This window comes from Pollicipes pollicipes, unplaced genomic scaffold (genome assembly GCF_011947565.3).
Source record: "Pollicipes pollicipes isolate AB1234 unplaced genomic scaffold, Ppol_2.1 Scaffold_7231;HRSCAF=8579_pilon_pilon_pilon, whole genome shotgun sequence".
NCBI lineage: Eukaryota > Metazoa > Arthropoda > Thecostraca > Pollicipedomorpha > Pollicipedidae > Pollicipes > Pollicipes pollicipes.
Genome location: NW_023597034.1, coordinates 46,726,376 through 46,751,323, shown reverse-complemented (window position 1 = coordinate 46,751,323; position 24,948 = coordinate 46,726,376). Strand labels below are relative to the sequence as shown.

Here is a 24,948-nt window from a genome sequence, read left to right as displayed (position 1 = left end):
AATGGAGATATAAATTAATCAACTCGGTGAACGTAATTGGTTTGAAAATATGCATTTTTCGCTGTGGTTGGTCTACGTCCCCCCCCCCTTTCTCTCTCGCTTCCCGTTCCATTTTGGTGGATCTGCCCACCCCGGGAACGAGTGACTCGAGCGTCTTTATCGCGCTTGGCAGAGCCAGGGCCCTGAGAGCAAGGGCGGTCCCCGGCTGCGTGCACGCGGGGCTCTCATGACCTACAAACGGTGGTGCTGCTTAAAACGCAGGAGGCGCAACCATCGCCCTCGTAGACGCAGGGTTTTATTACAGGCTCTTACTGAGACGATGCACCATTGGCTTGCCGCTGTTGAACTCCCCCGTCGAAAAATAAAACATGGGGAACGTGTACCCATTATCACATAACATTGCCAACCGCAGTCATTCTGCAACGTACAAGTCATAGCAATGCATGTAACATCTAGCATGGTCATGACGAGCAGCACGTCAGCCTGGTACAGATGCCGCATCGAACAGGTGGCACCTCAGGTGTCAATCTCTAGGGCGCGTTCTGCAATTAATAACGTCGGCAATTCTTTCCATATGGCTGCTTCCCTTTGGCAGCGATTCCTGGCATGCTGCATGCAATGGTTCTGCACGTGCATTGCACCTATGCAAACACTGAAGGATGTGTGTCATTACCAATCGCTCCCCAGATAGGTTACGGCGTGCAGAGACAAAGCGGCCATGTAGGTCTTTCGCGCTTTCAATTAACAGATCACGAGGCACGTGGGTCCACTGGATCACCGAATGCTCATGTCATTACCCAGACATTATCTTATTTTACTACAAAGTGCTATCACCATGTCCGTGAGCATTTACTGTCTGTGCCGGCTTGGCTAGCTTAGCACCGGCCACATCGTTTTGTGTTTCGACTACCCGTGGGGCTATCCGTGATTGAGAGCAACTCACGGAAATGATGGGGCAGTGCACCAGGCCGATACTTAATCAAAACCTTATTGCCACGTGACGTGCGCCCCGAGGTTTGTCTCGTGTGATTCATCTTACATCACACCACAGAGCATGATAAGCTGTCGACGTCAGGCAGCCAGTGCACTACCGTGTCACATGTAAGGTGGCATTGGGGCTGACATGACCACAAGCCAACGCCTCCCTTCACTCTCCATCACCGCTCCCGAGCTGCGCTCTATTGTGACGTGCGGCATCCGCTCCCGCCGATCCCACACTCCACAGCTCGTGCCAAGTGCATCGTCCGACGTTCGGTGCTTCTAGTCTTCCCAATTACTGTTATTGGTCAGCCGGGCTGGTGGCTGCTGTCTTCAGTCCATCCTCCACAGCTGGTGTCGCGGGACTTTGGTGGTACCTGGCACCATGGGCCGCTGGTACTGAATCTTGGTGCAGTTTGCGGCGTACATAAACAGGACCTCCAGAAGCATGACCGCCAAACTAAGCACGAGTCCTGAAACATTTTGCACCATGTTGATTCGGCTACGAGCAATGATGGGCCGGAAGCATCCATTTACTTCAAGCTTCCCCAGGGACTTCAGGGACTCACACTGTCTGCATAAGGTTCACTCATTAGATGTCCTATGGAAGCAGCAATAGGTGGCTTTCCACTAGCTGAGTTTGCAGCAAGCGTCTCATTCATCGAATGCTCTGCCTGCAATAGATAATGGGCGATGTTTTATTGGGGGGGGAGGCAATACCCAAGCAAGATCACGCCACGTCAAAATTTTCGAGCATCTTCAAAAGCAAATCCATCCTCCGCTTGTGAAAAACCGCACCGCAGATGCTCCTACTGATCTGACAGGAACTGTGACAATGAACCTTTCATCGGGGAATCAAACCTCGGGCCCTGACAGGGAATGTCAAAACGAACAACAGCATTGATCTGCAAACCGACTGCACAATCCAATCCTTTGCAGCCGGAGTACGAAAAACCAAAAACACACGACGTTCACTTTTCAGCCACAAATACAATCCTTCCTTGCAGTTGTTATACCATCAAGGGCACGAAGCGAGTCGGAAGGAAAAGCACTGACGGGATGATAACGTCAGCCCTGCATCGCGGGGGACTCAATGGTCGCTCAATACACGCCCGTTTCAGATCTAAATCCGCCCAAAGTAGTGTTTCATATCTTTCACAGCGTGCCGATACTATCGTCGTTCATGGAGGCGCATGAAGGCATCTTTACAAGCCGGTTCCATGCCAGGTAAGGTGAGGGCCATGGGAAGGATTGCACATATACTCGGTGACCTAGCCAGATAGCCAAGCTTGTCGTCATGCATCGGATATCGTGAAGGTGTAGTGCAGAGGTCACCTCACCGTCAGGCTCACATATGTCATCGAGGCACGCGTCGAGGTTCTCAACCCGTCGACCCGGACGTCTGCGGGCGGTGATCGTCAACAGAACGACATAGATGTCATCGAGTGACTGACAACGGAACGCACCAGCAGGGACCATGAAGAGTATGGCGCCGAGATCGCCGAACGCCAGAGGGCGGACCACGGTGGATGAGGGGCACTCCTGGTTAGTGACGTTCCAGAACCAGCGGTTGTACAGACCTTTGATTGTTCCAGTCTGGTACAAGGCCTGCATACTGAAATAAACCGTAAATTTCCCTTATTAAAAACTTCTGCATCTATCAAACACTTCGCTAGCTTGCTAAGCCATAAGAGCAGGAAAAGTCAAGGGTTTTCCATTCAAAAGGCGAGTTTAAGAATAAAGAAAAGAAAATGCTCTCCGTCAGCATGCAAGCATATCCTGTGCAACATTTGAGTGGAAACAACAGTTTTTAAATTCCTGTCGAGCGGTTTCCAGGAGTATTTCCCACAAAGACTTGCTACACGCCGTTTGTGTTTGTGATTTGTGATTTCAAACCTACAAAGAACAAACAACTAGTCCAGGAAATGGTACGCTTTGTAATTGCGTTCGTAAAATCGGTGGTCACCACCAAACCATGAATGAAGGAAGAGAGGGGAGAGACAGAGAGAGAGAGAGAGAGAGGAGAGAGAGGAGAGAGAGAGAGAGAGCGAGAGAGAGAGAGAGCGAGAGAGAGAGAGAGAGAGAGAGCGAGAGAGAGAGCGAGAGAGAGAGAGAGAGAGAGGGAGAGAGAGAGAGAGAGCAGAGAGAGATAGAGCGAGAGGAGAGAGAGAGAGAAGAGAGATCTCTCTCTCTCTCTCTCCTCTCTTCTCTCTCTCTCTCTCTCTCTCTCTCTCTCTCTCTCTCTATATATATATATATATATATGTATATATATATATGCACTGAAAATACTCAACATACGACAGCACAGTTGAAATGGAAATCATATAACGTACCCAAACACAAATCAAGATTATTTGCAGCTGGATTCGCTAAGTATGTGAGTCCAGTGACATCTACTGGCCCCGCCGGTTAAAGAATGACGCCTGGCGCCATCGTAGCGATCCTCAGGCTGCACCTAAAATAGATTAACCAGGAATCCATCTGTCGCATGACGTTTCGCGTTACTGATACGTGACATTAATTCAGCCACAGTAGACTTAGGATGAGAAAGGACTTAGTCACCCACGATCCTCATGAAATCCCGTGTGACCCATGTCACTCAACAAGTCGACTTATGCCAATGGATTGAGTCCGATTAAAGTGTCTTCCTGTATGCTCAAAAAATTTAGACGGAGGTGGTAGGCTAGTGATCAAGGCATCACATGCAACAAATCATGTCTAATGCTTACTAAAAGGCCTCTAGTGGGCCCCAGGCTATGTTTTTTTTCTGTACCTGAAGAATTTTGCACTCCTCCATCTTTTCAGGTTCATCATCATTCTTTGGAACTGGCGCTGCCTCAAGCACATTTTCAGTTTACTCGCTGGTTAACAACAGGCTTAACTGTCGTTGATTTGAGATGATGATTTGAGCAGTCAATTCACACATGAATCATGACCACAAAATCCGCTGACATTTAGTAAGCTTGCCAAGGTCTGCTTGTTCAAATTATCCATAAATATGTTGATTTGTGCGTATAGACGTATCGCTTCATGAATTGTACTTGTTTGTTTTTTTGTAGGTGCATGTTTGATGAGTCGTATTTTTAAATGCACATGTACAATTCGCGAATTACAACTGAAAGAAAAGATAACTGCATTTATGATAAAGGCTGCTGATCTGAAGTTGCCTCTCCCGTCCCATGGCACCGTGACGTTGAAATTTCGTCGATGGGAAAAACGAGCCAAATGAAAAACATCATCTCGCCTGCTGCGCCATGCATGCCGCAGTAGCCGCGCGCCTACACTGTGCAAATGATACGATATGGCTACTGCGTCAGTAGGCCGGCTGCGTTTGTTTCTCTCTCATGGCAAGAGCCAAGCATGTAGGGAAATTCCATCTATTGTCGTTGTACAATAAAGTAATATGTTCACGGCCACGTGTTTGATCAATGATAGAAGTTGGCGGACATTCACTTCTTCAACACTTATCCGTTCATCGCCACTCGGGCCACCCGTCGTCCAAAAAGAAATCCCAGAAAACGTGCGGACCGGTCGAGAGCAATCTCACCAGTCAATTTCGCAGAGAGTTAGATATAAAGGCAGCACCATGTTCACGAATATGGAGCTTTCAAGGTCAAAAACGCCCGGTTTCCGACTGTCCTGTCGGGAGTTACCACTCCCCAATTATCGTCCCACGGATCCGCCCTCGAGACCGGGCACATCCCTCTTTCGTCAGTTAAGTGTGCGGAAAGGCGATGTAGCCGAAGTGCTGAGCTCGACGCTGAGCTGCTGTGCGACACTGTTTTGAGGAGAAATTAGATTGCGACCATAACTTGTCGAGGGCGCTAAACACGACAAGTTCTACTCATTGAAAGTGAAAGGATTTGGTGAAATCAACTAATAAGCTGTCGTGTCCCGTCTTCGGACCGCACCGATGAATACAAAACACAACGACTATCAAACTGTTTCTGATTGCGGCGTGGTACTTCCCAAACGTCGTGCTCTTGTTACTACATCAGCTAGTTCGCTTACACTCGGTCTATCTCCGGCTTGAGCGGCATGTGCTTCTGCATCACCAGGAACACCGGCGTGCCGGCTCTAGGCGGGGGCTGGGCGGAGCTGGAGCTGGGCTGCATCGGCAGGGAGACCAGCCCGCAGGCCCGCTCGCCGAAGACGATCAATGCCTGCCAATTAACAGCAACCGAGACTGAATTAGGTTCACGCTCCGTGCACACGCCCTACATCTGGTGTATTGTGAGAGAGTTGGAATGGTATTCCAGGTGAAGTGAGGGTTTGGTGCAGATCATTGGGGACCTGAAACGCAAACGGTAATTCTGTTATCGACGGGCTTTTGTACCTGAAGAAGCCATAGCGTGATGCGACAGCTAAAAGAGAGCTAAAAGGGGTTGAAATGTTTGACCAAACGTGCCTCAAATAACGCGATCGACGAACACTTTCGTCGAAGAATATGCATTGGTACAATAGCTATCTCATAGCACAAGTTCCCTACCATTTGCTCATGTCTACTACAAATATTGAATAAGACCGATATATTTGTGTCATATGTGGTCCTTTTGAATTTTCATTATTGCAAGGAATGTATTACAGAGGCAACGTAGTAAGGTAGATTACTATAGAGCGCATTGCTAAATAGGATACTAAATATATCCGGAAAACCTATTAACAGGCATAAGACAAAGAGCATATGGCAGCACGTGAGTCTTTTCGGCGCGTACCACAACCAGAGTACTGCGTACCTTACAAACATATGAATTTAAATTAAGCACATCAAAGTGGCACAGTGCCCACGAAGTAGGAGATAGATGAACGGAGGCTCATGCTTCAGAATGTTATACGCAGTGTTTACAACCAGCACGCATACTAAATACGCACGCACGCACGCACAAACGCACACACGCACGCACGCACGCACGCATGCACGCACGCACGCACGCACGTACGAACGCAAGAAGGCACCCATACGCACACTTACACACACATGACTATACGTGTACACACACACACACAACATATATATATATATATATATATATATATATATATATATATATATATATATACATATGTGTGTGTGTGTAATCAGTGAATATATTCTCATCGGCCACGCCGGTGAACTTACTCCAATCTCACCTGATCGCGATCGAAGGAGGTGACCGTCTTCGGTTCAAACATCTGTCCCATGGTCTCCGGGGTCAGGGTCTTGATCTGGCGTCCAGTCTGCATGCGCTCATAAAGTGTTCTCAGCGAGGCCTCCTTGCTCGTCTGAAAGCGCATAGAGTTGTTCTGGAGGAAATCTGAGGAGGCGGCGGCGCCGTCGCGGTTGCTCACAGTCCGGGGCAACGCAGCGTGCCACCTGGTGCTGAGCATCTGAGTCAAGTCATTTGCGAGTGTGAGTCTGGGTCTGAGTCATTTCTGGTTACGCCAAACCCCTGCTCATATCTGCACAATAAAGAAGAGTGTCAACAAATTTTGATAAATGGCATCATGATTGAGTGTGATAACTATGGAATGAAGGAAGGTCGAAGCCGTCGTCGGGAATCCTATCCAAATTGGTAGTCTTGGCGAAAGCGTGTTGAATGATGCCATGCCACAATTAGACTTTGCATCCGACGACCTAGGCGTCATCGCAAATCATCATGTGACACTACAACGGGAACAGACAGCCAATGCCACCAATCTTGTCGCAAACGCCTCGGCACGGATGCTGGACTTGTCACCCCAAACACCAGCGGCAGGTCACACCGACCTTCCAGTCACTGCTGTAGGCCACGCCCGGCTGGATGAGCAGCGACCAGTCGCTCCTGTCGACAAAGTCGTCGACCGAGCTGACCTCCGTGCTCGTCTGCAGCACGGTCATCACCGAGATGAGCGTGGCCGAGTACTCGACGTAGATGAGGATGCCGAGGACCCGTGCGGCCAGTGTGACGATGCGGCAGGAGGCGCGGCAAGGGGTGGTGGACCAGCCCTGCGGACAGGCGCAGCGTCTCAGGTCAACCCCTCCCATGGAGGAGCGATCGACGAACGCAGCGCACGTTTCAAGAGGCCAGCGGAGGTTTGTGGCAGGGCTTAAGTACACGGGTACTTAGAACCGATTGTGTGATGTGTTGAGTGTGTGCAAGCAACAGCTGACGGTGGTGTAATAAGACTGTGAGTACTCGATTTCTTTGCTTCCAGGCTGTTATTTTTGACGTAAGAAGTAAATGTGAGCAATGACGTCCTCCCCCGGCATATGAGGGGGGGGGGGTCGTGTTAAGGCATGCAGTGTTTCCAGAACCCAAACATCATTTTACGCGTGTGTTTTGGGTTTTTTTCATGGAGTTCTTGCATATTGATTCGTCACTGATTTCATATCCTTTACTTGCATTCATATGCTCGTTATGACGTTTTTCTTAAGGTGTCGATAACAAGTACTATTTCCGTCATAGCTCTTAACAGCGTTCAGCTTCTTTCATTATGTAGCACAAAACGCGATATTTTGCAAGAAATGTGCTCAAAATACAATATCGGTTGAGAGCCGATTTAAGTCCATTGGTGCCAGGAATTGTGGTAACGTACGCCAGACACGAATTACTTCTTGCTTACATTTTTTTGGCGTTGAACACCACGGGTCCATTGGGGTGGACATTTTTGCTCATGTATGTATGACGTCACGCACGCTTAGGTGAACTTGAAATAGTTTGTACGAAAGAGTCGGCACAAGTTTGTGAACGTCTAGCTCAGAAGCCAGTGGCTTCTAAGTCTTTAGAAGGGCAAGGCTGTAAACTGCACTGAACGATCTTCCGAATGACTATTTCTATACAGAACCCCATGCAAATGTGAAACAATCTCCGGTATAACATAATGATACCCCATTAATTATACTTGTAGTATGGAAGCAAAGCTGACCTGTTGAACTACGCAGGCGTAGACGTGCAGGAGGCTGGAGACTATGCCGAAGGTGCGGTCGTCCTCCAGGTCATAAGGCCGGGTGAAGGTCACGGTGACACGAAGCAGAACAGAAGCCAACAGCATCCCACCTACTGGCAAGGCGCCGTCAACGCGCATGGTTACCATGAGGCCGAATACCGACATCTTTTGTATCAGCAAGCACTTACCAGCCATGTGTGGCCATCGTTGGTTATCTATCTTGTGTGACCAGCCATGCGTGGCCATGTCGCCTTGGAAAGCCGTGTGTGCTCATGTGTGACCACGGCAATAAAAGCAGTGAAGGGAAGCGCAATGCGGTCTTCTGGCCGCAGCACCATCCGTGGCCACCTATGCCACTGTTGTACATACACTGTTGTAAGTCACCGGTATTTACTGCGAACGTCCTGCTTGCGGCATGATTCGTCAAAAGCCTCCCACCAATAAAAAAGGGTTAAAAGACAAAGACTGGGCATAAAGGCGGTCAAGGTGATGAGTGCAAATTCACTGCAAATGTATGTTGGATACTGCATTGTTCATAAGTAGACTTGAATGTGCTATTGTCAACTAAATAAATAATTATTATAGATAAGTAATATGATACCAACTGTATCAAGTCGGTAAGCCATTTTTTGGAACTATGCATGGTAAGTCGAGTTATGAGTATATATATATATATATATATATATATATATATATATATATATTCATATGCATATATACATATATGCATATATGTATATATATTCATATGCATACATACATATATGCATATATGTATACACACACACACACACACATATATATATATATATATATATATATATATATATATATATATATTACCACGTTCAAGGCTTAATCTTAAATGTGTTGAATAAGTGTAGCTTTTTTTACGATGGCAATATCAGCCATTGCAATCGTGGCAAAAGGCCTGAACAACAGTGACGGGTGTCGTACACGTTGTACAGCATGGTATGTAAGCTCGTATGTATGCATGGTATGCAGCTCGTAACTAGTAACGACAAAGCGGAAACGCATACGCGTATGCATCTGATCCGGAAGCTGACGTGAGTGCGCCGGGTTGCGTGCTCCAGCCTCGCCACCCGGCTGGCCTTGCTGCAAGCAGCGCGGACGGTTATTGTCACGTTGAGAGAACTAAGAAGCGCATGCGCTGTGGCATGGCCCGATCGTTGTCACATTAGGAGCGACAAGAAGCTACCAGATAAACCAGAGGTATGAGGTTTGATGCACCAACAGGAGGGATGGGGGACGCGTCCCCTCGGTCGTCGAGTAGGAACGGACAGTTCCCCTATCCTGACATCCTTTCTGAAGGAAAGAAATATTGCTTGCACAAATTTTCACTAACGGAGCCTATGTTTTTTCTTTACCACAACCCAGTCCCTCACATCGGTAGGTTTGTATGTTACGAACATAGGCAAGATGCTGCTAGAACTCCAAAGGACTGCTTGGCAGTATTCCTCTATACCAATAACATTTAATTTCTTCGTGCCTCGGGCTTAAACCTGCATTACAAGGTGACTGAATCATCGCATGCCTGCAGCCTATGGATACCACAACTTAGGCGATATTTAATAGTTTGTGGTGTAAAGGTTTAGAAAGGAAAACGTAACATCTGATATTTAATTTTAGCATATGGACAACAAGGCAATATCCTTATTCCTCCTGGTACGACTGCTATTATCGCGTGTTATCAGCACTTACCCTGTCATGTCATGCCTATTTTCTTTCTGAGAGGAAGAGCGAGCACCGCGGGGAATCGAGTCCCGTGTATCTGGGTTACAGTTGTGCAGGTTAACCACTGCACTCCTGCCGCATCCATCGATAGAAATGAACACAGATGAAAATATGTTTGTCAATATACTCACACAGGCATAGCCAAACGTTCGTGTGAAAAGGTGTGAGCAGAGAGCCGATGTCGTTCATGCTGGTCCGAGGCTGTCCCATCACCAGGAAGCTGATTTTGTCAATTGCGATGGGCACCTTGCCCACGAAATCGACTACTTGCTGTCGAGTGTGCCTCCACCTCATCGGAGCCAGGCCCACGTGCGCCGTCTGAGGAGGGAGGGTGCACGCTCATGTCACGGATGGCGTGGCTGCTCGCCTTAGATATCTGTGGAATATGTCAAGAATCGGGGCGATGGGCTGCGGAGAGCAATGAGATCTGGAAAGATCCACTGCGTGTCGAGAATGGTCACTGATGCTTTTAACGGGTGGGATGCCAAAACGTGGCTTTCAGATTTATACTTTGGGATCCAAAGCCCATTTGTGTAAAACTAGAGGGTTTATGCCCCTCCCCCCCCCCCCCCCCCCTCCTCATTCCAACCCACTGGTTACACACTTGACATCTGGTGTAGATGGCGTGGGCTAAGTGTCGGATTGTGCTAGGAGTGATGCAGGGTCAGACGCGTTTACCCCAGGCCAGTGAGTACGACATCGGGCCCAAAACCACATCGCCAGGTACCATGAGGCGTTCCGCTGGGTTGCAGCGGGGTGCGCGCTGTGCAACAACGATTTGCAGTTGTTCAAGTTTTCATTAATGGCATCTACGAATACTCTCGAGCCTTGCAAGAAGAATGGATGAAGTCCTGAAGATATGCGATGTTCCGTTTTACTATAAATCGTCCCTGCCCGACTGGCCACCTCCTCGCCAGCCACACGAGGGCCTACGCCCACAAAGCAGGCGTCCAGCACATCGAGACTGGCATCCGGAGTCAGACGACCCGACCTGCGGCCTCCAGCAACGGCGCGAATGGACCGCCAGACCGATGGGGTACCGCCCTCTGCTGTACGACGCCGGGTGCCGTCACTGGTGACGCGGCACAGCGCCGAGCGCACGGCGCGATTGAGCCCACTGTAGGTGTCAGAGCGGTGACTGTGCCGCGTCAGCGCTCGGCGGCGGCGCTGCATCAGGTCACGAGTGGTGCCTGTCACCACAAGGGTAGCAGGGTGAGGCGGCGAGCCAGGCGGAACGGTCCATGCGCGTCAGCAATTTGTGTAAAAGCGTGCGCAGAGTATGTTTCATGTTTGGCCTTGAATGAGTTTGTTGGAGAACGATTGAGCTTTTGTAGTAGCTTAACTGTGCATACCAAAATAAAGATCAGCACGTAGCCCTGTTTCTTAGGCCTCGTTCATTTAGTCTCACAATCTACAGCGATTCCATCTTGGTCGACAATGAGTTCATTATTTATCGGTCTCAGGTTGAATCGGAGGTCTGGAGAAACCTCAGCTCATAAGGAGCGACACAAAAGCACCAAAGCAGCCCTCCTTGCTATCATTTCCTTTGTCAAGGGTTGCGAGTGTTCAAGATTAACCCATTTTCATCCTTCGTAATCCGAAAATCCACATGTGTTTTCAGAGGGCCCGCTTTCACATAGAGCATGCAACATTCCTTCGAACGTAGACCCGATTGAGACACGGTGGCTGACACAAACACGGATGCTTTGTCGAGATTCCAGGCCGTTGGCGCAGTGGCATTATCACAAACAGGTTGTACTTGAAGAGACCATGCCACCTCGTTTGCACTCTTCACTTATTGTTAGATGAGACGCGTCTGGTTTGGTCGGTAATGCCAGTTTCTCAAAATATTTCCGAATAGCTCAGAATTGCTTTGTAAAGAAGTCGTTATTTGTGCAGGATGTTTACTGTTTTTAATAATTTCGGCTGAACCTATCCAGTTTGTCACTTGCAAAATTGCACAAACCAATAGTAAGCAGTGAACATTTCGGTGGTAGGAATGAGACATAAAGCCCACGAAACAATTTATAGCCCACAAAAAATATTGAAGTTACTTATGGATGCCTGCACCGGTTGATGTTGATGTCAAACGACAACCTGTGCATGATGGCTGTTTTTGACGGACTCTTCCAACGTAGTGTATGGATGCTGTTGTTCCGTGATTGTTACGCGGTATTTTGAAAAAAAGTCATGGGATCTTGAGTAGAACGTTGTGAACATCTTTGTTAGCATGCCACACTATTTCCAGCTTCCCCATTTATGGCTCAAGTGTACTGATCATCACCCGGCACAACTCCGGCACAAGCCATGCAACGTGCTATGCCGGCAAACCAAGATGGGCAAAGTAGGAAAATGAGCATATGTACTCAATTCAACATTCATCATTTTAGATGTGCGATGATCTCAAGAGCAAAGCACAGTGATGTTTTCAATTCCTACACTCATGCTGCAGAATGACTGTCGGTCTGTGCTGCTGAACCGGTCGCGCGAAATTGCCACCCTACCTGGCACTCATTTGCAGTACTTCGTTCTCCCGAGAGATGGCTGTAGCAGCGCTGGGATGTTTGCTGAACCAAAGATTGCGTTGTGATGGTGTTTTGACACTTCCTTACGATGTTCTTGCGCATTTATCCGAGAGAATAGTGTGCTAGCTTGTATTCGCGCGCTGGGCTGTGGCGCTATTCGTAAGCCACTCGATTACAAGTTTTGTCTCCGTGACAACCAGGAACCACGCCCAACCTCTTGCATTTTGTAACACAAAACGTTATTCATGATTGAAGTTTGTTTAGCCCGCACGACATTGATTGAGAGCCAACCGATGTTCCTCATATTTAGAAATCGTGCTCACGAACACCAGGTATGAATGGCTCAATGGTTTTATTCTTGTTGGCCTTTAACGCCGCATAACCAATGAGGTGGCAGGATTTGAATGACGTTTCGATGGAGCCGTGCATGCCTGGATAATTTTGAAATAGTCTGCACGAGAAAGTTGCGCATATTCGCGGCAGTGAAGCGCAAAAACTAGAGGGCTTTATGCATCGAGAAAAGCAGGGCTGAAAACCGCACCGAACGATCTTCAAAATGACTATTTCAGTTCTGACCACACAAATGTGAAACGCTCTCTGTACTTGCCGCTGCTGCTCGTTTCGCTGCGTGCCACGGCTTCCACAAGTGGAGCACTTTCCGCAGAGACATAACAGACATTCGCATCTCAGCAAGGCACATTGTGTCACGATTAGTTTCGGTAAGCTTGCGAGGGTTTCATCAGTCGGCAGCCCATGTGTTTTGGGACGCCTCATTTGTTGTTGCTCGAGCTTTGCGGAATGTTTCCATCGACTTGGCCTTTACACAACATTGCTTTTCTACATATACGAAAAATGTCTCCCAGCCAAACGCCAAAATCCCCCTGTCGCGCGTGCTGTGACTAACACCGGTATCGGATGAGGGTGAATTTAATTCAATTCATCCATGAATTGAATTCATGTGGAGCGTCCTGAAGGCTGAGACCGTCGTATGTGCGTCTTTCACGACAATCCCGCCAGCTGTGATGTACATCTGGCTGAGGCATGTGCTCTTACACAAAGAAAGACACACGCTCTTAGCTTAAGCATGTTACAGTGAGGTCCCGAACAGCGTGCATGTTGATGCATACAATTATGCGACGGGCGGCTACCCCCGCAAAATGGCTTTTTGTCTTCCATCGTGGGCAGGTACGAAAACGGGATCTGTGGGTATTTGGCATTGTAGTAATGGGGCTCAAAATTTACGCAACTGTTTTTGAGGCTGAACCTTGGCACGTTTTTTTTTTTGCACGCGGTGCGGCGCGACACGGGATTTGCGCGCATGTCGCATGAATGGCTGGCTGTCGTGCGGCAGCCGAGAGGTTCGGTGCAGTGACATGCGCCTCTGTCCGGCTTCAAAGGAGGCAAACGGTGACGAGAAAGAAAGCCATCTGAGTTAGATAAGTTAAAGGAATGAATTTCATACACAAGCCTGCAATAAGTAGCTTGGTCATTTAACGTCGCCTTGCTGTCATTATTTTAATTCACACGAGAGTGATTTCACTGATTCTATCAAAAACGTTCCTCGGTGCCTATGGCCGGCTGCGGAGCACTGCGAACATAAAAATCGCTGTCTACTTTTAACATCGCGAAGCACGGCGAAATTTCATTATTCCAACAGTGGGATTAGCACACATCAAAGCACAGCTGGCTGATACCCACACCTGAGAGAGGGAAACGGCCTAGCATTTTCCGGCGTACCTTTTCCATTGCTTCTAGCGCTGAGGGTGACTGTTATTTGGAAATCAACAGTGGGGGTGGGGATAGGTGGTGGCATGGATCTCTCGAGATGCGACGCTTCACCATGATTGGTACCATTATTTCTGGGCCTGCAATATTCCCAAGATCCCATACAAAAAGCTAACGACTCCCTATTTTTTCATCTGTTTATTCTTAGTGCTGATAGAGGACCAAGGCCGCAGATCGGGTCCATCCTCACTTGGGCCCATGTTCATGATTGTTGCGCCCATGTATATGATTGCTGGGTCCATGCCCATGATTGTTGGGTCCATGGCCCATTTTCGTGCAAATGAAGAGCGCTCCCTGCGCCATCAATGCGCCTACCCTTGTTCACAGGGCGACCCAGTATCGTCGATTGTATTACTTTCAGGCACAAACTAAATGTCTTAATCAGCCACATAGGTACTCTTCCCACGGTGTCACGTTTGATGCATATGCGTATTAAAAATGCAATCAAGTGGTCAAAGCATGATGTCATGATTTAGTCTGTCAATGCTGACAAAAACAAACAATAGGATTGTTGAATAAAAATGTTGTTTACTCGGTATCCATGGCAACCCGCCGTAAACGTGACGCCTTCCGGCTGTCGCGTCAGGTCCCGTTGAGCTGCATTGAGTTACATCCAGTCATGCCTCGTCACAACGCATGAAAAATGCAGGGTGGGGCGCCATGTTCATTCTTCTGAATGACAACACCAGTGTTTCGGACAGCACCTACCTCAGCGGGCGGCTACGTTGCCTCATTCAGTGATCTAGCTGAATTAACTGTCTCGGTTGGCGTTATATCACCAGTTAGTGTGTCCGATAACGAAAACACACATGCTTTGATGTATTTGGTCAGGTGAGATGGCCGGTTTATTTGCTCGGGAGGCATATCAGGAGGGGGTCTCGCTGCATTTTAAGCCTGGGGTATGCTCAAAATGTTTAGAGTCCGAAGTTCTTCTGTTTGTTAATACCTTTAATACACCAGGAGGTGCCGGCTGAACGTCGTTGAACTTAATATCAATTACAATGATGGCGCTCAATGTTTCGATGATGATGATGATGTTGATTTGGGGTTTTAGGGCGCATCGACTGCTGAAGGCCATGCAGCGCCCATGCTCAATGTTTCGAGCTGTACCCATTCTGAAGAGTGAAAAGTTCAGCAAAATATCACACTTGAAAAATAAGGCAGGCACGTACTTCCATAAAATGCTCCCAGTCTGTGCAGACACTGCAACATAAAGTTGACAAAGGGCACAAATGATTCAAGCACTCACCACTCCCTTTACAGGTCGGCGTTAAGGGCTGAAAAACAGGCGGCCAAGCCGGAAGTGAAAAAGTTTCATACAGAGCATTAGCTAAAAACAATACTTAGCACTGCCATCAGTTACCACGAACATGGGGTGCACCTCAGGAGAGTGCAGGACCTAGAAGTGGCGTTTACGCCGGGTCCCAAGACTAAATTAGCATGTCCATCCCAGCGCGAAGGTTCCGAATGAGCTGAAATTTTAAGACACTGAGTTCCTCATCGTTATTCTGCAGGGGTCCGCGTGCAGCTACCTGTGTGCAGCTTTGTCTGGCCTGGTGTGTCTGAGCGCTGGTGCGGCCGGTCCGGTGCAGCCGGGATAGTCGAGGCTCCGGTCACCTTGACCGGCGCGATGCGCCGGGACGCAGCCCTGCACGGCGCGCGCTCATTGGCCCGTGGTCACGTGACCCGTGTCTGGGTCGGGTCGCCGGGGCGTGAGGAGCGGACAGAGACGAGCGGAGCCAGGAGGAGTATGCAAAGGGATGTCGTCGGCGTGCAGCGGCGCTGACCGTGGAAGTTTGTAGCACACCATAAGACATGTATCGTAGCTTATTACGACCACGCTTACCTTTAGCTTTTGCTAAACCTTTTTTAAAGTTCTTATTCGTTAGGCTACACTCCAGAGTGCAGCAGCAAAACGCAAACAATATCAGCTTGAAAATATGTCCTGTGCACCACATTTGCCGCTACCAATCAAAACAGAAAAATTTGAAGGAGAATTGACACAAATTCACACTATTCAATATTCTGTTAGGCTGTACCGAACCGGCTTCGTTTCAAGGATAGAAAAGGATCGGGCGAAGGATGCATCCAGAATAGTCGGATCGAGCTGAAATGGCCTATATTTGGACTATCGGAGGAGTGAACTAAACGCCAGTTGCAGCTGGGTACAGCCTCGTCATAACGCATCATACCAATTCCCTGCATGCAAAAGTACTGACATCTGCGTGTTGTTCAGCATTCATCATGCACTGGCTAAACACGACCGGTGAATGGCATTACGGTGAATGCTTTGCTGTTGAACACTGCCACCACCATTGTCTCATTCGGTGGGCCTCGCGTGTCTGCAGCACACCCAACACAGGAGGCCCACCGAATGCTCACGCGTCCACACGCTAGCGGACGACATGAACTGTCAATGTAACCGCGGCACGGAAGTAAGTTGCAGTTGAAAACAGCTTACTGTTGTGCCGATATCGCAGCGGAATGTTGAAGCTAAAACCAAGCAGCATTTCAGGTTACTTGCACCCACCGCAAGCCTGCGATGTGTCGCTTTTTCACCCACGCTTTGTGGTTAGTTCCGTTCAGGTTAAGTTCAGTGGATTATTAGCTCAGCCTTTAGCTCAGGCGTTAACAAATGCACCACACATGTCACAGACGCTAATGGTCCTGGATATTTCACGCATTGCGAAAGGGAATGCGTCACCTTTGTGTGCTATTCGCTTATTCTTAGATCAAATGCGTCTGATTTGATCGGTAGTACCAGCTTTTTCAAATCCTATTGACTAGCTCAGAATTTCGGTTTGAAGTAGACGCTTCGGCGGAGAGACATCATTGGACTCCGTGCTCATGACACTTTAAAATGATTATTTTTCATTGTCTTGTGCGTTTTCGAACGTGTGTGTTCTGTAATGTTTGCGATACACTGAAGGGTCAATTTGCTTCTGCAATAACGCTATGACAGCTTGGAACACTTTATCCGAAGAAAACAGATACCAACAAGAGGCCATTATCACGCGAGTTCAACAAGACGTCATATCATGGCGTCGATTTCTCCCCCGAATTCAACGGAGCGTCATACCAAAACACTGATTTATTTCATGGCGTGCCGCAGAGTGGCTCTTTTCCGGCGCACTTTGGCTTGTGGAGTTCAAAATATCACATGGTCTCTGGTAACACTTTGTTCAAATTTCAACCAGTCCGCTTCTCGCCAAATGGCCTTCGCCGCCCGCTGTGCAAATCAAAGGGGTCCTTTGAATTAGCACCAGTCATACCAAACGAGATGCCATTTTATGTCAAAAGGCCCGCAACGTGCGGGTGAAAGCAGCTCAGAAGTGGTATATCTAGTCCGTAGCAGGTGACGACGGTCCTCAGTAGATTGGATTCCCTTGTTGGCAGTTGTTTCGGACGGGGGCTATACTCTGGGGCTACAAAGCAAGTCAAAGTTAAATGCGCTAACAACACGCTGGCAGCATAAGTTGAACTGGAAATAACTCACATGAATTTCCTCATTATTTTTTGCTGGTACTGCAGGGACACTATCCAGCGTTATTCTTAGACGTTATTGGTCCTATGATATCACCTGAGCCTGATTTCAAAATGTGTCCCGAATGCAGGACACTCCCTTCAAAGTACCGACAAATCAACCCGTGGATTGGTCTCCTCCAATCTTCAGAGCCGTGCGTGCTGCGACCGTGGCGTGTGAGGGATTGTACAGTATGTGGCTGGCTGAGACCTACACAGACACTTGCTCATTAGTGGGTGTGGCCTGAGACATGTCAGCCAAGCCTACGGCGCAGGTCTTGTGCGCATGGGCATCATGCTCTTATCTCAAGACCTGGACGTTGCATGGCAACGAAGCGGTCGACGTTAGATAAGTATAATCAAGCTTCATGGCATATTGATCCGAGGAGACACTGCTAGAATCCCCAAACGAAGAGAAAAAGCAATGAAAGCACAGGGAGAGAGATTCGTTACCCGCGTCCCCAACGTCCGCACAGCATTTTGTGTCATGACATCAGTACTATGGCAAGAACTCCTACCGACAGCAGTACTACAATGCTTATACACGTCACTGCTTCTGCAAAATTTAAAGACTTGATTTATGCGCGAAATTGTTTCTACGGAAAATACTTATGCATGAAATAAGTACTACACGACAAAATGCTTAATTTAAAAGCATATAGCCGTCATTAGATCTATTCCAAAAATTATACAGCCTCAGCTTAGGCGCGAAATTACTTCTCCTCAAAAGCGCATACACGACATGAGTGCCACAAGACAAATTTCATGACGCCAGAACTAAAAAAAAAACACCATGACTTTTACAGCAAAAATTAATGCAGTACTTGTGTTATACGCAAAATTACCTCCACTGCAAAAAATTATGCACGACACGAACGGTGCACGACAACACTTATACCGCAAACCATATACCAGTAATTATTTATACAGCAAGGTCTTTAACAGTCCTTACTTATACGCAACATTACTTCTGCTGCAATGCGTTATGTGTGACATTAGTGCTACAGGACAAGACTTGAGAAGTAATGAAAACCTTTTATTTCAAAAACGTACGCAAGTCATCATGTCGACTGAAAAAGCCTGCATAGTCTTCACTTATCAGCGATCCTGCTTCTTCGGCCAACACCTCTAGTCGACATTTGTGCAATATGACAAAGACTATACTCCACAAAGTATAACCGCCAGTACCTCAACCTATAGGTCAAGCCTAACCAAAATCTCGGAGGGAACAAAACAGGAAAACACTCGGACGGGTGAAATCAGACTGAAGGTCCCCACTCCATGGCGTCGCTACAATATTACTGTCAGAAATCTTGCAATCTACATAACCACGATGGTAATAATTTTACGTGCATTTCCTTTATTGAAAACTGTATGGTGCATTGCTGAAGTGATGCAAAATAAGCTCGGGGGACGAGCAGAGAAAGCGGGCAACTTGCCCAAAATGCACGAAATACGGTGTTTGCCCCGAATGTGGCACATCTCCCAAACTTCGATGAGGGCTGGACCGGGTCCCCGACTGAGTATGAAACACCAGTTGTCTGGGGTTCACTGAAACGCGACAGCACTTCTAGTACAGTGACTATGAGGCTCCAATACTACACGACAAAAGCAATACTTCAAAAACAAATTTCCCCTTCATTGAGCTTTTACTTCCAGAGCTACAGCCTTTGCTCATACGCGAAGCACGACAATTAGACGAAATAACTTAGCATAATGAAACAATACATTTTCGTATCGGCAACGCACTTTTAATTGCAGCGTTGCCCAGTTGTTGTTTCCTCCAAATCTGCGAATTAATCCTACGCCACTGCTAGGTGTCCACGCATTTTGCACACCTCGGCAAGCATTGTCAGCAGGAGAAATGTTGTGTATACCGAAGGACTATGAGTCTTGGCAGTAAAAGTTATGAAAATTATAAGATTTTAATATACATGATTCGTCCCGTAGCAAAAATGTTACGCATAAGCCTGTGCAGGAGGAGAAATGCTCCTTGTGAGTAACGACTGTAAAAGGTTTTGCAGTGAAGGATATGGCAGGGTTAAGTTTGTGAAGCATAAGTTTTGAGATGTAAGGTCCTGGAACTGCACTCAGGAGGTGTTCCAATCTTATGCAGAAGACCTGTTACTGTGTTCCAATTTTCGCTATGATGTAGAGAGGCCAAAAGATCCTGCATTATCTTTCAAAGGATCCTAAGATCCTTCATTATCTCCTCACTATGCTCGTACCCGTTAGTGTTTACCTCTACCTGCTTAATGACTGCGCTGGCCTGGTTTTTTCGCTGATGGCCTGTGCTCCCACTGACGACAGGTTCTTGACCTTGGCTGTAGGCTTAGGTAAATATCTCTTTCCTTTCCCACGTTTTTAGAAGAGCCTACCTAAATGTTTCACTCGTGAGTCCCGTACTACCACAGCCCTGCTTCGTCATGACTGCTTCTCTGTCCTATCTTACCCATGGGATCATCCAGCAGTGCCTCAAAACTAGTCCTGGTAGGCGCAGCCGCATTTTTCCATTTATACTGTAGGCCTTAATCCCTTCCATACCGCATGCCATCCTTCACCCTTGCGAGTAGAGCCCCTCTTCCTTCCAACATCCTGACCTACATCTGGCCTACCCTTATCATGCCTGTCTCACCTATCCTTATCTAACCTTACTTTAATGTTCCTGGAGTTCCTCACAGACGGCTAAAACCCCAATATTCAGCTCACCACACTCAGTTGACTGTTTGGCCATCCCCTCAGCCTTAATAAACTCTAAACAATCCTGCCTATCTTTAAAAACCTGTACCATTTCCTCCAGAGCTGTAATTTTGCTCCTAAGTTTTCGACACACACTCCGCACCTTTCCTAGCTCCTCCTTTAGACTAAAGATCTCCTGACTGACGAATTCACACATGCATTCACACTCCATAACCCTAATCGTGATAGTACTCATTCTTTGTGTTTTTGTTTGTTTGTTTGTTTCGCCTGTTATAATATTTTACTGCCTTAAACTACGTTACAAACTATTTCTTAAACTACTCAGACTCCTCTTTGACAAACTGGTCGCAACTCAAATTTAAAATAATCTTACCCTTTATTCTGCTAGCTCTGAAACGCCATGACCTACCTATGGCTGGACACAGAATAGCTATATGCTTAAGATATGTTTCGTAACGTCTCCATGGTTCCACAGAGAGTGGAAAGCCTTATAAATTCTGGTGCTGAGAATTTCGGCACGTGCGATCAGCACTTCTACCACGACTATCAGTAAATCCCAAGGGTCCCTCGGGGCATGCCCATCCATTGAAGGCTAGTTATAATGTCCACCCACTTCTCAAGAAAATAAAATGAACCCTGCTGTCGTTTACAACAGACACGAGTCTTCGGGCCTCTTCCATCCCGAGACACCCGGCAGGACCCTGACATTTCGTCCAGCGTGCCTGCCAGTCCAACGGATTCTTACCTTGCTGACGAGCCTGCCGATGAGGCCGGTGAAGGTGCCGTTCTCCAACTGGATGCCAAAGTCCCCCGGAGTGTTGTCCGTGTCGTACACCACGGAGACACCGATCGCGGCCGACAGTACTTGCATCAGGTCGGCCAAGAAGCCGGTCACGTGGTTCGGCCGCGCCGGGTCCACCAGCGTATACGGCGGGTACTGTCAGATCAGGACAATACACCTGAAGTTGGAGTACTAAGGACAGGGGCAAACGAAATGTACCGTAGCGCAATCAGTGTCGGGGCTCAGTTCATGCCAGGGTCGATTGACGTAGTGTGTCCAAAATGTTCCTTTTCCGTGGCCGTTTGGCCTGTCATTGAGAGCAAATTAACAATTCGTTTTTTGCAATGTCGTCTTCATATTTTATAAAGCTTCTGATAAAAGAAATTGGTAAAGTCAGTGGCTTGTCTCCCCCCCCCACCCCAAAAAAAACAACGAAAAGTTGCAAATTTCCGGTGTGTTTCGGGGGCAGAAAGGTGCTTCATCTGTGCAGAAAACGTTTAGCAGGAAATTGAAAATCAGTAACAAAAAGTTTCCGAAATAGTTGTATCTCAAACCAGCATTTTAAAGAAGAAATGGGTTTTCTGGCGGCTTTGACACCCGGCGCTCTTTGTGCAATCTTTCAAAATTTTGCCGCTATTTTGTTGCAACGGCACTATAATTGCATTATCGCCAAAAGGCATGACACAATGCCGAAGGATATATCATATTAATTTGACGCAGTCGTTTCGTATTGCGAAGTAAAACAGAGTCCCCACTAGGGAGCGTGACACACCGCGACTCACATGAAATGTCGCCACTACCAGCGTGTCGGTGTGATTGGTGGTGCTTGGCCATTGCCCCAGATGCTGCATTTCTCCGGAGGCCGGCCTCGTCCGGTCACTTGTCTGACCTGTCGTCAGACACAGGTCGCTTTGTCCGGTCCGGTTCCGGTCTTCCGTCCGGTCCGGTCCCGGTCTTCTGTCCGGCTCGACTGCCGAAGCGCCCACGGGAGCCCACGGGAGCCCACGGCAACCGCTGGAGAACAAGGCGCGGAAAGTCAAGGCTTGCAGTGATGGGACGGCGCTGGGCTATGCGTGCGGCTATTAGGAGCTTCGCAGCAACTCAAGTGCACGAGGCTGAGGCAATGTTTCAACAACCGTGGTGGGCTGGCAACGGGGCAGTGGCAGGCGCGGCAACGGCCAGTTCCTGCTGAAGGTACTTCTATTCCAAAGTTCGTGTCAATTTTTCGCACGCTTTACATCAACGTCATGTGAATATCTAAAACAGGCGTACAGTTGAACTTTCCTTTCCAGTAGACCTGAGTCGGATGACGATTTACAAGAATGTTTGTAAAATTATCAACACAAAAGAATTGTCCACATACCGCCTTACAATACACCCAATTCGGGTGTTGCTTTAACGATATCGGAAACTGGGACATCACAAGATCAAAATCAAGTAGTTCCATCCATGGTTTGAGCACGTGCTGGAAAATGACTTGCTTAAATTTTTACACTCGTTTTAACCCAGATGTGGCTTACCTATAATAAAAGCCGAGAAATTACACGCCTAGGTACACAGGATCTGAAATACATTAACATATGTATCTCTCTCATGTGTTTGTGCTCTGGCTCAAATTATCTTATTTATGATAAGTCGCACCATCGTCGTGATACCAATGCGCTGACGCTGCTTTACATCTGACCTTTAACGCGCGCCCGGGTGGCCGGTTAGATACTCTCCGCTCGGGTGGGAGGTCAATTTGAGCCCCCTCTGAGATATCAGAAACTAAGAGAGCTAAAAACACTAAATTCGCCGTGTGTGTTAACCTGTACGGGAACTCACCTAGATCAAAGTTTGAGGCTCCTAGACCTTGACATTCGGGTCAAATAAGGTCACACAAGGTCAAAATCCAGGTTGGCCTCCAAAATGTTTCAGAGCCTGGATATCTAATCTCAGCAGGAGGTCACATGCTCATTTAAGGTCAGTGACCTTGTCTGACCTTTCGAAGGTTATGGTGATGAAAATCATACGAGACTGCTTTCAGTTTTGCCATTGGGTAAGCGACAGCGATTACGCTTGGCAGTATGTTCCTTAAACAAAATGTTGACCTGCATCATTTTAGGCCAATGACCCAAGGTGGCCTTTTAGAAACTCATGGAAGATGTATGATGCGGTTCCTGTTACCAATAAATTTGAAATGAGCACCAGAAACTATCCCATACAGCAAGCCCTAGAGGACTAACACAAGTTGGTTTTGACCTTGTTGTGACCTTTATACCTGACCTTAGGTCAATAGAATTTGTTCATTCAATTGTTTTGTTGCCTAGGAAAGTAACTCAGAGATGTATGTCTTTGCCTAACGCACGGTTGTTGCATCGGATTGAACGATTCCCTAGAAATTGACTTTGCAGAATCCATGGCCTGACTATGACCTGTCATAGGTCAGTGACCTTACTAGGCACATCTAAATTTGTTATACCAAACGATCTGGTATTTAATTGTCTACAGTTACAGAAAATTTGGGGCGGCTACGCCATACCGTTCAGAAACTATCACGGAAGAACCTACGGTGGTGTCAGGCTGGCCTCCGTCAGAGCGAGTGTTAACGGATCTTTTTTAAGTTGATCCTGACCCTTTGGATAGATGGATTTCTGGGATCAGCGCTCACGCTAAACAGTGCTTGTTGTATGAGCCCTGAACCCCACCATCCGATCGCACAATTTCAAGAAACGGCAGGATTTAGTGGCGAAAGCTTAACGTGCCGCGATGCTTCGCACGGTCCGTCCTGCCCTCTGACGTCAACTGACCTTTACCGCAACCGCTGTCATCGGCCGCAGGCCATGCCTGTCAACGGCAAATAGCGAGCGTCCTTAAACGACTGGAACCCACCCCACTACGGGTGGGCGGATCGGAATGCAGGCGCTCTAACCGACTGAGCCACCGGGACGGACTAAGCGAGAGCGATCACAACTCGGGCCAGTTGTACGGTGAAACATCGCACCCCCAGCTGTGCAATAGGTGACTTCTCGCGTTGAGATGATGTTTTGACACGGTGACGAATATTCGAAAAAAAGTGCTGCAACAGCACAGGGAAACGCTACCAGCATCACATGTAAGGTTGTTGCCAATAGGTGTGTCTGAGTGCTGCATTATGCTTTTTCGACTTTCTTTCGATGGATGTCTTAAACTACGCCACCGTAGTATGATTATTTACTAAAGTGTAAGTGAGACGGTGTGAAAGTTGGCACAGTAGTATCTAATAATCATTTAGCGATGACCTGCGCGTGCAATCCCGAACAGCATGGACGCATTTATTGCATTTTGAGTACTACACTCGCCTAGGCGTATAGCCTTCCACACTGCATAATTTCGGTATGCCTGCATCTTTCTAGCCTGAGTGAAGCCTAGAATAGCGCGGTTGATTATGTTATAATCATATTAGCAGTACTAATATCTACAGTTATATAACGATTTCCAGGGCCCAATACCGTGCGGACGGCGAAGACTGACCGGAAGTAACGGCCGCGGCGGACGACAGCCAGACGAGATACGAGCCGACGGTTTTCAAGGAAGGCTGTCTGCCGATGGACCCGAGACGCGCAAACATACGGATGAGTGGACGGATGCTGCGTAGATGAGAACATGTATTGGGGCTGGATGGAACTATACACATGGGGATTGCGGTGGGGATGGTCGGGCATGGAGTTGGACGCTAACTTCTAGCATCACCGTCTCCGTAGGGATGTCCCCGCTTCGAGCCCCAACGGAGGCAGGTTAGACTGATAGAAGAAGAGGGATGGTGGCATTAGCTTACCGGGAAGCAGGAAAGCCAACCACGCTCCGAAGCACGAAGCAATCTTTCCGAAAGAGAAACTGTTCCTGTGAAAATTGCTTACTTCCGGGAGCAGGCATCACGTTTACCTATCAATATATGTTAGAACACATTAGTTACCACGTTAGAACCACTCCGCTAGATCAGGCCCAACGCAAACGCTCACGTTAATATTTCAA

At 47.7% G+C, this 24,948-nt stretch overlaps 1 protein-coding gene across 1 annotated transcript; it reads right to left on the bottom strand.

Annotated features, from left to right (window-relative positions):
- Positions 1-1,109: 1,109 nt before the first annotated feature.
- Positions 1,110-21,806, bottom strand: LOC119110194 (glutamate receptor 2). Its single transcript, XM_037233930.1, has 9 exons — positions 21,738-21,806; positions 20,920-21,111; positions 9,774-9,960; positions 7,867-8,000; positions 6,728-6,946; positions 6,112-6,243; positions 4,993-5,144; positions 2,445-2,593; positions 1,110-1,451 (listed from the first exon to the last, which is right to left on the bottom strand). The coding sequence occupies exons 1-9, from the start codon at positions 21,804-21,806 to the stop codon at positions 1,312-1,314; spliced, it is 1,374 nt and encodes a 457-aa protein (XP_037089825.1). The 3' UTR covers positions 1,110-1,311.
- Positions 21,807-24,948: the final 3,142 nt, after the last annotated feature.

Coding starts and splice junctions, on each gene's coding strand:
- LOC119110194 (XM_037233930.1), bottom strand. CDS start 21,806: ATGCAGCATCTGGGGCAATGGCCAAGCACCACCAATCACACCGACACG. Junction 9,961..20,919: donor TCGGCAGGCTCGTCAGCAAG/GTAAGAATCCGT, acceptor CTCCCTCCTCAG/ACGGCGCACGTGGGCCTGGC. Junction 5,145..6,111: donor CCTCCTTCGATCGCGATCAG/GTGAGATTGGAG, acceptor GTTAATTGGCAG/GCATTGATCGTCTTCGGCGA.